Source organism: Leishmania mexicana, chromosome 10, assembly GCF_000234665.1.
Source record: "Leishmania mexicana MHOM/GT/2001/U1103 complete genome, chromosome 10".
NCBI lineage: Eukaryota > Euglenozoa > Kinetoplastea > Trypanosomatida > Trypanosomatidae > Leishmania > Leishmania mexicana.
In genome coordinates, this window is record NC_018314.1 from 35,368 (window position 1) to 47,553 (window position 12,186).

General features: G+C 58.2%; 2 protein-coding genes across 2 annotated transcripts; both read left to right on the plus strand.

Annotated features, from left to right (window-relative positions):
* Positions 1-3,873: 3,873 nt before the first annotated feature.
* On the plus strand, positions 3,874-6,078 carry LMXM_10_0130 (conserved hypothetical protein; the record flags this gene model as incomplete). Its single annotated transcript, XM_003872800.1, has 1 exon — positions 3,874-6,078. One exon carries the CDS (start codon positions 3,874-3,876, stop codon positions 6,076-6,078), a length of 2,205 nt encoding a protein of 734 aa, XP_003872849.1.
* A 1,939-nt stretch (positions 6,079-8,017) lies between these two features.
* On the plus strand, positions 8,018-10,228 carry LMXM_10_0140 (mitochondrial; the record flags this gene model as incomplete). The annotated part of the gene is made up of 1 exon (XM_003872801.1): positions 8,018-10,228. The coding sequence occupies one exon, from the start codon at positions 8,018-8,020 to the stop codon at positions 10,226-10,228; it is 2,211 nt and encodes a 736-aa protein (XP_003872850.1).
* Positions 10,229-12,186: the final 1,958 nt, after the last annotated feature.

Sequence of the window (12,186 nt, forward strand, 5' to 3'; positions counted from 1 at the left end):
GTTTAGCGCCAGCCGCGTCGTGCAACGTCAAATACAACGGCTGCGGGCAACACTGCCAATGATTCTCCATCCGCTGCTGGCGTGAAGGTTCGCTCCACGCCTCCCCCCTCCCCCCGTTACACACACACACACACACACACACACGAGGACAAGCACTCAAACATAGTCACACTTCCGCTTCTTGTTCTCGTGTGCCTCTCTTTCCCTTAGAGACACGCACGCACACCCTCTATTCATAGAATATTGTCTATTGCGCTTCGTGTGCCACCCCTGCTCTACCTTTTCATTCCCCTCCCCCGAGCTCAACTCCCTTATGCACTTTTTTTTATTTTGGCGGGTGGGGGATTTTGCCCTTCCTGCGTTGTCTTCCCTGTGGTCATGAATCAGCACAGACTCGTAATGCGCTACTTCACCTTTTCGAACTGTCTCCCCCCTCTCTCTGCGTTGACTTCCCCGTCGAGGCATTTTTTCTGTTTTTCCTCTTGTTATGTTCTCCGTCTTTACCCGTCACACACGTACATCTTTGCAGAAGAGAGAGGGGAAGAGGGCCACACTTGCACTCGCATGTTATTCACGCTTTTCTTTCCCGCTTTTCTTCTTGCGGAGCAAAATGGTAGCACTTCCATTGGATGTACAGGTGCATGGTACAGGTAACTGGACAACCACATATATATATATATATACCCTCACTCGCACATGCCAATACAGGAGGGAGGACAGCTTGCCACTTAGACAGGTGTTGCCCTTCTCCCCAACACACACGCACAGACGCGGAGGCACTTCAACTTCACCGTTACCCCTGGGCAGACGTGGTTGACGATGCTCAGACGTGACTGCGTCATGTAAAGTATGCTCTGTCTCTAGGGATCTCGCTTATACACGCTGAGAGCTATAGTAGTGGCTAGCATGCAGGCGAAACGCACGGGATGCATGCCTAAAGCAAAACAGCTACGGTGCGTGTGCGTGTTCTCATTTTTTTTCGCTCACGACTACTTGCTTTTCCTCTTTTCCCTACCGGACAGAAAATAGCGCTTCAAACTTCTACGCCTACTGCTGTGTTGTGTGCGTGTGTATTGGTCTACGTGCGTGCGTGCATGTGTGTGTGTGCTCCAAGTCCCTTGACTGGGGACGCGATGAGGTGGTGCGAACAACTCTGCCCAGCGTCTGCCGCACCCAGCCGCCTCGCTCTTCCCTCCTCTACACCTTCCCTTTACTTCCTCTTCTGATGCGACGGTCGAACTGGGCAGGCAAGCGCGGGTGGGTCAGAGCCACTACAGCGGAAAATGCGTCGCAGAGCGACCAAAAGACGCATAAAAGCACAGAATGAGCGTCACTCTTCCTTTGTTTCCGTCCTGTTCGGCAGCCTTTTTGTGTGTCCGCGTCCATTTCGAGCAGTTGCGCAGGAGGAAAGACACACGCGCGCATGCAGGCGCACGATCTCTCCTTATGCACAACAGCGCTTGCGCGTGTTCATGTGAGGGGTCGTGTTCTCTGCGCTGCGTGCCGTGCGTAAAAAGAAGCGCATCTGTTCTCCCTCGGTTTCTCTTCCTCTTCTCATTCTTTCCATTTCTCTCATTCACGTTAACTTTCCTCTCCCGCCACCGAGCATTGCTCCCGTCACCTGGCTCCTCTCTCTCTCCAAGCATTCTTACGTTGGTCTTTTCTCTCGGCGTGTCTCCCTCTGACTCGTTGAGTTGGAATGTTGCCATCTCCCCCTCCCCTCCCCTCCCCTTAGTTTCTCGCTTCGCTTCCCTTTGGTCTTTGAATGCTCTCCTCTCTTCTTTTCACGCTTGTTTTCTTTTCCGTTCTGTTAACGTCTCTCTTTCTCTGTTTGCCTTGTCGTCACGGTGGCAGTGCGTGTCGGGCGCGAGCGGACTCGCTTCTCTCTCTATGTGTGTGTGTAGGGGTGGTGGGTCTAGCGCTGCGTGCCGACGCTTATTCTTCTCCGCCTTGTTTTTCTGTCAAGCTCCCCAGAGGCAGCTCCTCTTCACCAAGAACGCGCTCTCAGGCACAATCACTCTGCAGGCGATGCAGACGTCCGCACCTCGCGCAGATGCACGCGTCCACGATAGCGAAATTGAGGGCGACTGCTTAAAGCGCGCGCGCTGTGTGAGGTCCCGGCTCATCACCCACGTGTTTTTTCATTGTTTCCTCTCTTCTCTCTCTCTGTTACCGCACTCATTCTTCTCTGCCTGCGTACCGCCTTGCTGTACCGCAGATGATGTGGAGGAGCGACGCTGCAACGTCAAAAGAAAAAAAGGACAAGAAGAAGATATCGACCTTGCCAATCCCCCCTTTCCGGATCTCTTGATTTCTTCTACTGAGAGTTGACTGCGTGTGCGACGACCTACCGCTCTGATTGCCTGATGATGTATCATAGTGTGTGTGTGTTTTTCTTCGTCTTAGAGCTGTTCCATTTTTTTTTTCGGTGATGCGCTGTCCACGTTTTGTCGCTCGCCCCTCTTGTTGTCGGTGCTTTACTGTTGTTGTGGCACCCCCCCCTCCCCCATCGCTTTGGGGGTGCGCTGCTGCCTTTTTCTTTGCTTTGTCTCTTACCGGGTGTGTGCATGTGCTCCACGCGTGTATGTGCGTGGGGGTCCCACCCCTTCCCCTGTCTCTCCTCCGCATCTTCTTTGTCTGTTTATGCTGCCATTTTGACCACTGTTTCTCTTTTCACGTGTCACGCTTCTTCGCTTGCCTTTCTCTCTTTTTTTTGTGCTTCTTCATCTCTCCTAAATGCGCGTGGAAGAGCAGCGCGCAGGGACCAGAGCCACTTCAGCAGACTCACTCGTCCCGAGTGATGTGTACGCGTTGATGCCCATATGTGTGCGTGTGTGTGCTTCAGCTGGCTGCTGGCACAGGCAGGCTAGCAACAGAGAAAAAAAAGTAGACCAAGTATAAACTGCTGCATCTCTGTGCAACATGCACTGAGATCGCGTAGCTCTGACGCGACTCTTTCTGTCAAACGGCGTGCGCGTTCGTGGCGCTGAGAGGGTGTACAACGCTCGCGTGAGCGTGAGCGATTCGGTCGCGGGTCCGCGAGGCGGACAGGGCCTGAGTACAAAGCTTTTCCACCGCCAGCTGCTCATCCGTCTTGTCTGCCTGTAGGTGTCTTCGTGTGTGGAGCCAAGCGGCACGACACCACACACCCATGCGGCATGTGTGCACTCAAGCAATCCCTGGACATCTTTTGCCGTTGAATGGGCGTCCTGGAAGGATGCGCAACTGTGCTGCCATCGTCACTCCTGTGTCGCGCTCAGCGTCTCATCACCCCTTCCTCCCTCCCCCACTCTCTTACGGCTCTCACGCTTGCGCCGACACAAGTGTGCATCGACTGCGCTTGTGCACCGCACACACATCCTCTGTAGCGTCTTTCTCTCTGCCTCCCTCTGCCTGTAGCGTCTTCGTATCTCTCTTCGTTTTTCATTCTTACCTGTGCGCGCGTGCAAGAGAACGTCTGCCTGCGCGTGTACGAATCTGCCTCTGCAGCTCTTGACGCCTCTCTCTGTGCCCGCCTTGCCTTCGCCTGACCGCCGATATCCCTCGCTTTGGCCTTGCTCTTTTCCTTTGCTTGGCGCTCTACTCCTCCGTTGTATTTATACACAGAGATATATACACTCAACTCCGTCGCTGCTTGTGGTTCTCGCCGCCGTCCTCTTGTTGTCTGAAGACGTGCCTGCCTGTTCTCAAGCGGGGCGGTGGAAGGGCGCGCACAAGGGGCGTGAGCAGCCGAAGTCCTTTACGTCTTTGTCTGCTGCCGCTCGCCAAACAGAGCTCGCATCGGCGGCACATTCCTCCGACTCGCTCTTTCTTTCTGAGAGCTCGCCGCCACAGTCTAGCTCGCAGGCACACCCATTCGTGGCAAGCGTAACGATGCCTCGTGAGACGCACGTGTTGCGCTTCAAGGTGATCACGGTGGAGTGTGCGGCCCTGCCAAATGGCCAGCAATACACCATCATGTACCACCGCGGCAACACGAACCGCTCCACCCCGTGCTACACCGCACAGAGTGGCGTGATCAACTTCGCCAGTATGCCGGAGGGCGCTGCCGTGGTGCACTTCAAGGCAGGCCACGGCGGCGGCCGTTTCGCTCCAAAGTACATCCGTTTAATGATCGAGGAGTACACGCGCGGCATGCCGCGCCGGCTGGTGGGGGAAACGGAGGCGGATTGCACGCAGGTGTTGAAGGACTACGGATCGTCCGGCTCAGGCATCCTCACCGTTGTCTTCCGTCTCTATGGCACCACCGCCAAGATGAGGATTGCGGTGCTCGTGTACCCAGAGCACGCCCCTCCTCTCTCCTTCGACGGGTTGATCGACCCGAGCGAGGTGGCTGCGCCGCTTCCGCCGCAGGCGGTGAAGGTGATGAACCGTGGGGAGGCCATGATGATACTTATGGGGCTAGAGACGTTGCTCGAGCGGCGGCGTATGATGAAGGTGGAGGGGCAGTGCTTGCCGCAGTCTCGTGAGGAGAAGAAGCTGGCGGAGCTCGAGAAGCGCCGCAAGGCCCTTGTGGGCTCGGAGGGTCTGGCGACAGAGGTGATCAAAACCCGGTGCGAGGAAGTGGTGGCTGTGCAGTACATCGCGCTTGCCCGGAAGCACCGCAACAACTTCATTGGCCAGACCGCCGCCTACCTCCGCGAGATGGCCATAAGCTCTGGCGAGGACTTCATCGGCGACGAGGGAGACAGCAGCGGCAACACGCTGATGGAGCAGCTAAACCGGGTGAACCGCAGCATTGAGGAGGTAGAGATGCAGGTGAAGAAACTAGAGGAGGAGCAGATGGCGCTCGGTCGCATTCAGCATAAGGTGGATGTGATGGGGGAGCTGACCGCGAACCTCGACAAGGTCGCTGCGCTTCAGCAGAAGATGCAGGTGCTGAAGGAGTCCCGCACAGCACTGACGGAGGCCATGAGTAAGCAGGCCGCGAAGAAGAACACCCCACTCGCCCGCGAGGTGGCTGCCATCAAGGCTCGCATTGCCGCGCTGAATGCGGAGCAGCAGCAGATAGCGCCAAAGATCCAGCACATGGTGGCAGTGGCGGCTTCGCACGCGGTGAAATGGGCCCGCAGCAAGAACCCGCCGGAGTCGGATATCAAGAGCCACATAGATGCCTCGCGAGAAGCTGATGGGAACGGCTGCAACGCCGTCGACGATCTCTTCAGCGACGCCGGCAAACCGAAGAAGGCGAAGGAGAAGCCCGTCCTGAACGACGTGCAGCGCAAGCAGGTTGTGGAGGCGCTCAAAGACCTCGAAGCCAGCACCGCACCCATCCCTACCCGCTCGTCCACCTCGGAGTCCTCCAGCTCCGGCCACCGCACCCCGCGTGACCTCTTCGCTGACGCGGGCCTGCCTACTATGGGCGACTTCAGCACCACCAAGAGGAAGGAAGAGGAGGCAGCAACCAAGAAGAAGGGTGGCACCCCCACAAAGCCCGTCCGCGAGGACCCGCTGAAGCCCTCTGGTCTCGACGCAGACATGTTTTCAGCGAAGCCGGCGCCGGCTGCCGCCTCTAACGTACAAGCGGGTTTGCCCTCGATGAGCGATTTCACGCGGCCTTCCACCTCGTTGAGGCAGCAGGACGCCCAGCCTACGTTTGACTTTGGGAGCATCCTGCAGGCGAGCTCGGTCTCCCCACAGATTGGCGGCGGCTTTGTGCTGGAGCCGCAGTCGTCCGTGGCAGCGACTTCGAGCTTCGCCGCCGCGGCACCTTCTGCTGTCAGGGGTGCCTACAACAAGAGAGACGACCCCTACTATGATGAGATGGACGACTTCACGGTGTCAGCGGACGTCGCCGAAAAGCACTACGATGCTGTAGAGATCACCGGCGGCATTTTCAGCTTTCAGGATGACACGAGCCCGCCAGACTACGTGGCGTCACGTCCGACTTTTGACTTTGGCCCAAGCGGCGGTGGCGATGACGGCCCGAGCGGGATTGGGGTCACGGTTTCGCCAGCAGAGACCTTCTCCTTTGGCGGTGGGACCGCGGATGAGTCGTCAACCAACAACCGCCAAAACAACTCCGACAACCCGTACACCGGCATCACAAACCTGCCAACCTACAACTTCAGCAGCTGAGGTGGGAACGTGGCGGGGGGGTGGGAGCTGTTGTCGTCATGGCGACGTGCGTTCGGTTTTGAGAAGGGGATAGCGGGCGGGGGACTGTGGGCCGCTGCATGCATCCATCCGTCTCTCCTGCCCTCTTCCCTTGGAGGGCGTCTGGTGTGACGTGCACGTCTATCGTGGGCTCTCTTGGTTCTTGTGCTTCGTCAACTTTTTTGGCTGTGGCCTGCGGTCGCTCTCGCGTCTCTCAGTTTCTTTGTCTGCGTGTTCTCGACTCTATTCCTCTGTGTGCGTGCGCCAAGTAGTAGTCCGAATCGTTGCAGCATGACATCATCGTCTCCGCCGCCGGCACACAGACCTTCTCTAGCGACATCTCTCTCCTTTCCTAATGCAAACCTCAACGTGCGTCGAGGACACGCAGCATTGGTCGTGAGAGCGCCTCGCTATAGACAGGCGGGGGCGGGGCGCGGAATCAGACACACACAAACGCTTCGTCTTGTCCCCATTCTTGCTTTTTTTTCGTGAGCAACCACTTGACTCGCGTTATGCCCTCTTGTAGGGTGTGGCGGGTGGCACGGGATAGTCACGCGTGTTTGATCGATCGACGATGCTCCCCCAACCTCTTGGGTCTGTGCATGCATGTATGTGTGCGCTCGCTAGGATGGGTCTGCAGGGAGACGCGCGGCTACAGTGCTCATGATGAAGCTGAGGCGAGCAAGTCGGTAAGCCGCTGCTTTTGGTTGTTGTGTTGCCCCCTTTTTTGGCTGGTTTTACCATCCCATCCTTTCACCTCACCCTGAGGATGATGATGGGGGGCACTATATTACGCTACTGTGTTGAAGCATGTATGTGTGTGTGTGTGTGTGCACGTTCCCTCGCTGTCTGGATCATTGCTGATGGGTTCCCCCCCCCCCTGTTTCGTTTGGGCTCATGATACATTTTTCATTGTACACGCTCGTTCCCCCCCTCCCCGATACTCTCCTCGTACTCGTTCTCGTTGTCTGTTGGGTCATTACGGTGCAAATGTGTGCGTGGGCAGCGGATGGGCTCGTGACTTTATTAGCTCGATCAAGCCGGTGTGTGCGTCATGCGCCATTTATGTCCGCTGACATGGACCGCAGGAAAGGAACTCGGAAAACAAGCACGCAGAGGAGCCGTAGCATGACCAAAACAAAAAGAGCATGCAACGCTGGGAACATGGCTCGCTCACCACCGCGCTCCCTCCCACCCTCCCTCCTCTCTACTTTTGAGAGAGGTGCGCCCTCATCACTGTTGCCTGCGTCGCTTCCGACGCCAGTATGCGCTTGAGGGTGCGACAAGGAAAAGAATCGAGTGAGGGGCTTTGGCATTGGACGATGCAACATGTCCACGTCACTCTCCTCCCGTGATTGTGGTTCTGTAACTACATATGCGGCGGGACCCGCACGCCGTCGAGCAGGCAGTGCTCTTCCTCCTCTCTCCATCTTCCATCTTGTCTGCTCTCTCACAGCCTCCGTCCTTTGGCTCTTGTCGGGCGATCATACGCACCCTGGCTTCGCTCCTCTCCTCTGCTCGTGTTTGTGCCCTCCCTGCTTTTTGGGCGCGTGTCTTTGGGAGAGGTGTGTGTGTGTGTGTGCATTGCGCCGTCCACCATGCCGGCTTCTGTGTCTCCGGCGCTGCATCTCTCTCACTCTCACGCGCGCGTCGTACAACGGCAAAGGTGAGGAGAGGAGGACTTTGGTTACGTCATCGGCCCAGGCCGCCCTTCAGCTGCTCTCCGTGTGTGCACGGTGCTCAGCAGGAGGCAAACAAAAAGACACACACGCTGCACTGACACAGGATGCGCGCACGTGCTCAGCGATGCCTTTATACCGCTCTGCACCGTCCCTGGCCTGCATTCATGCGCGGCGCGCAGGGAACGCAACGCCGCGGCTTCTTCGACACACTCATCGCCGATGAGGCCGCGGTCTCGGGGATGACAGCGTCCAATGTGTTGCCACGGGACTCGTCTGCCACGGATGACCCCACGCCGAGTGAGGTGGACTCCTCCTACACGCATCCCCTCGACGTGAGCGACGCGCCCTTCAAGCTGTACGGAGAGTCCGCCCCGTATGCCAAGGAAGACGCTGGCCACATCTTCTCCTCCGCCAAAGTGCAGAGCTACGACCCCGCCATCCTCTTCAACGATGGGCAACTGCAAGAAGGGCACCAGGGGTTAATCAACCCCACCGGCAGCCTCGGCGCTGGCCGATCAGGGGATTCGCCGCTGGCAGCCGATGACCCGGAGACAGCAACGCAAACGACCGAGGATGAAGAGAGCGACGCCGTCATGCGCTCTGGACGCGACAAGCAAGGCGCCGCGGGTGCGGCAGCGATGGCTGCGGCGATGCTCGACTCGCGCCGCGCGGCTGAAGGCATAGCCATGGTACCAGGCCACCCGCTCCCGGTCGTCTTCCCACGATCTGACGGGCTGTCGCCGGCTTCGCGCGTCGTCAAGAAGTTCGGCTCCGGAGGTTTGCACGAGACACACGCTGGAAAGCAGGCACGTCAGACGAGGGAGAGCAGCGAAGAGAACGGTGATGCGATCATGTGCGGTGAGGTCATGGAGAGTGAGCGGTGCGTCGAGTCGCACAGCCTGCAGCACAGCATTACATGGCGGGTCCAGGTGCTTGATGAGCACTGCAAGCCCACTCCCATACAGCACTTTCAGCACTTCCGCGACGCGATGGATGTGCTGCCGGCGCGTGTAATGCAGGGGCTGAGTGAATCAGGGCTCACGCGCCCGACGCTCTTCCAGTCGGCCGCGATCCCGCAGCTGATGCGCGGGCGCGATGTCGTCGGCATCGCTCCCAATGGCAGCGGCACGACACTCGCTTACGCCGTGCGGTCCATGGCCGTGCTCGTGAAGGTCAAGGCCGCCGAGGAGCAGGAGCGGCTGGCGAAGGTGGTGGAAGAGGGCGCCGAGTCGGCGCCACTGCCGCCAGAGCTGTCTGAGGCGCCGTCATCATCGTCTGGCGAGGTCGTGGCGCACCCGATTGTGGTTGTGCTGTGCACCAACCGCCAAACGGTGCTGCGGACGGCCGCGATGTACAGCAGCCTCGCTGGCGAAGACGTTCGACTCGTGGCAGCGTATCAGTTGGTGAACGGTGGCGATGAAGAAGGCCAGCGGAGCGCCATTCGCCGGAAGAAGGGCTGCGACGTAATTGTGGCCACGCCAGCTTGCCTGACGGCGTTGGTGCACGAGGGCCATGTCGCTCTGAGTCGCGTGCACGTACTGGTGGTAGACAGAACGAACCATCTCTTGGCGGTGGACCCCACCCCGAATGGCCGCTCAGCGTTGCAGCATGTCGAGGACATAATGCACGCTGTGAAAGAGAACGGCGTCGCGCATCAGTTTTCTCTGTGGTGCACCGAGTTGGGGCCGTCCCTCGAGTCCCTCGTGCGCAAGTACATGTCACCGCTGACCGTGACGGTGATGGCGACGCGCGAGGAGCACACAAACGCGAATGTGCGCCAGATCCTGTACCCGCTGCCCAGTCGCGATGACCGTATCAAGGCCATCCAGCAGCTGTACGACCAGGGCACCATCTTGAAGCGCGACCAGGTGGTGGTGTACTGCGCCTATCGCGAGACCGCCGAGGAGGTGAGGAGGGAGCTGATTAAGGCGCTGTCTGCCCCGTCGTCCATGGTTCAGTGTGTGCACAGCGGCCTGCGCTCTCGCAAGCGCAACGAACTCCTCAAGGCCTTCCAGCACGGGGACATACGCATTTTGGTTGTCACGGACGTGGCGACAAAGCGACTCGATGTCGAGGAGCTGGAGCACGTCATCCACTACGACCTGCCTGCCGTCACGGAGGTGTACATGCAGCGCGTTAGCCAGGTGGACCGCTCCTGCCGCCAAGGGACGTCGCACACCTTCCTCACCCCAGGCGACACCCGCGTGCCGAGAATTGCCAGATTTGTGGAGAAGCAGACGGAACACGCCCTCAACGATGACATCCGCAAGATAATCGCGGACATCGAGACCGCGGACGGCGAGGACAGCTGGGTCACCCCGGTGCTGCGCATGCATGGCCACGCCGTGTCGAACACGAAATGGCAGGTGCGCGGACGGCGGGAGATACGGCAGCAAGTAGAGACGCTCTCTGGTCTAGTGTGCGAGTCGGACAAGAAGCCTGTGGGCTAGGCACGGAGGGCGGTGGACGGGACAACACCACTGCCGATAATGACGTGTCGGCGCAAAAGCCACCGAACATGACTTGGAGGCGAAGGAGGTGCACGCGAAGTGCTTCAACCCCCCCCCTCCTCGCCGTCTTCCGGTTGAGGAAAACGAGTGCGGTACAGGGTTGCAGAACCAGCGAGGGATGAAAAGCAGAGGAGGAGGGGGTGAAAGAGATCGATCTCGGGGTACCGCTGCTGTTGCTGCTGCTGCGACTGCGACAATCAGGGCAGGCGCTCTGCTCTTCTTCTTCCTTCGCAGCTCTTGTTTGAGTGCTGTGTCAGTATGCGTTGTGTCCCACCGTTGACATCTACTTTCACCGATGTGCTCTCTCGGATTTTTTGTCATCGTGGGCAGCCGCGTGCTTTGATGCTCATTGCATGCAGAAGAGCGCACGCACACCAATCACTTGAAAGGGGGAGGGGCGGCGAGAGGCGACTACGTGATAGCGTCTCTGCTTGATGAAGCGCCACACTGTCCCACTCCAGCTTTGATGTAGTATCCGTTACCCACACTGAGCCTATTCATCCAGGCCATTCTGTCCGGCTAGTGCGATGGTGCGTGCATGTGCGCCTTGGCGTCGTTTCACCTCCCGTAAGATTTTCTGCTGCTTGCTCACACTGCTTTCGCCGACACACCCGCACACTGCATCGTCACCGCGTTCTCCTCTCTCCTCCCCGCCTCTTTGCTTCTCTAATGTCTACGTGCACTGCAGGTCTGTGTGTCTGCTCCAGCATCGCCACAGCGCACATCACCGCCGCTGGAACCACAGCGGGAAGACCAGACAAAAAAAACGAAAAAGATTGGAAGCAAACATCATTGAATCGAAAGGAAAAAAAAGAGCGCGCATTACGTTTCGTTCTATTCCCCCCCCCCCCCGCAACTCCCAGATACGCTGGGTACGCCGTCGGGCGTGCGCGTGCCGGTTACTAGCGGCACACGCGCAGATGCAAAGAGGGACTGAGTGACGCACTACGGCATACATCCCCTCCCACACCCTAAGCGCCCGGCTCCCTTGAAGCAACACCAGCCAGTGGCCACAAACGGACAGCGCAACAGATCGTCGCAGGGAAACGTAAGCAGTGCGCATCAAGGTGAGAAATTGCAAGAGTCTGAGCACGCATTGATGCGTTGGCCTTGCCCTTTCCCGTCCCCTCCACTTCACTCTCCCCTTCGCTTACTCTCTTTTCGTTCCTCTGCTGCTGGTCTTGTCCCGTCCTCTTCCTCTTTTCATTTTTTCCTTGCTGCTTCGCTGTTTCGCCTCGACAAGATCGTTGCGATTTGTGCGTGTGTATGTGTGGGCATGTACGTGTGTGAGCGTCCCCCCTCCCTCTGTGCTCGATTCCGTTCTTCTCGGCCCCTCTCCCCGCTCTTGTTGCCTTCGTACATAGAAACATCACCTCCTCCACAGGACCACACCCCTCGTCACCATCCGCGCCCCAGAGGCACGGCGCCTTTTCTCTCTCGCTCTCATCGTGTGACGAACACTGGGAAGGGGAGGAACTCCACGAAAGGCGTTGTGCGCTTACCAACTCACGCAAAAAAAGGAGTACGACACCAGGCAACAGCGGCGATGAGGCACAAGGGCACACTCCTCCGCCGCGAGGATCGATAGAGTTGGGAGTGAACACTTCGGCATCGCGAAGCGAAAGATTTCAGGGGCATTGCACACAACAGGGAACGAAAGAGAAGGAGCCCGATCACCGACTCCCTCCCTCCCCCTCCCCATTTCCCCCTCTCGCACTACGTCCGTCACCTCTCCATCTTTTTCTTTCCGCATTCTCTTGTCTTACCGTGCTTGGCTGCTCTGTGACACGGAGTTTGCCATCACACCTTACTTCACCCCCCCCTCTGAACCATTTTTACGTCTCGTTGTTGTTTTTTTCTGCTTCCCTCGTCGTTGTCCTTCTCTCCCATTCCGCGAG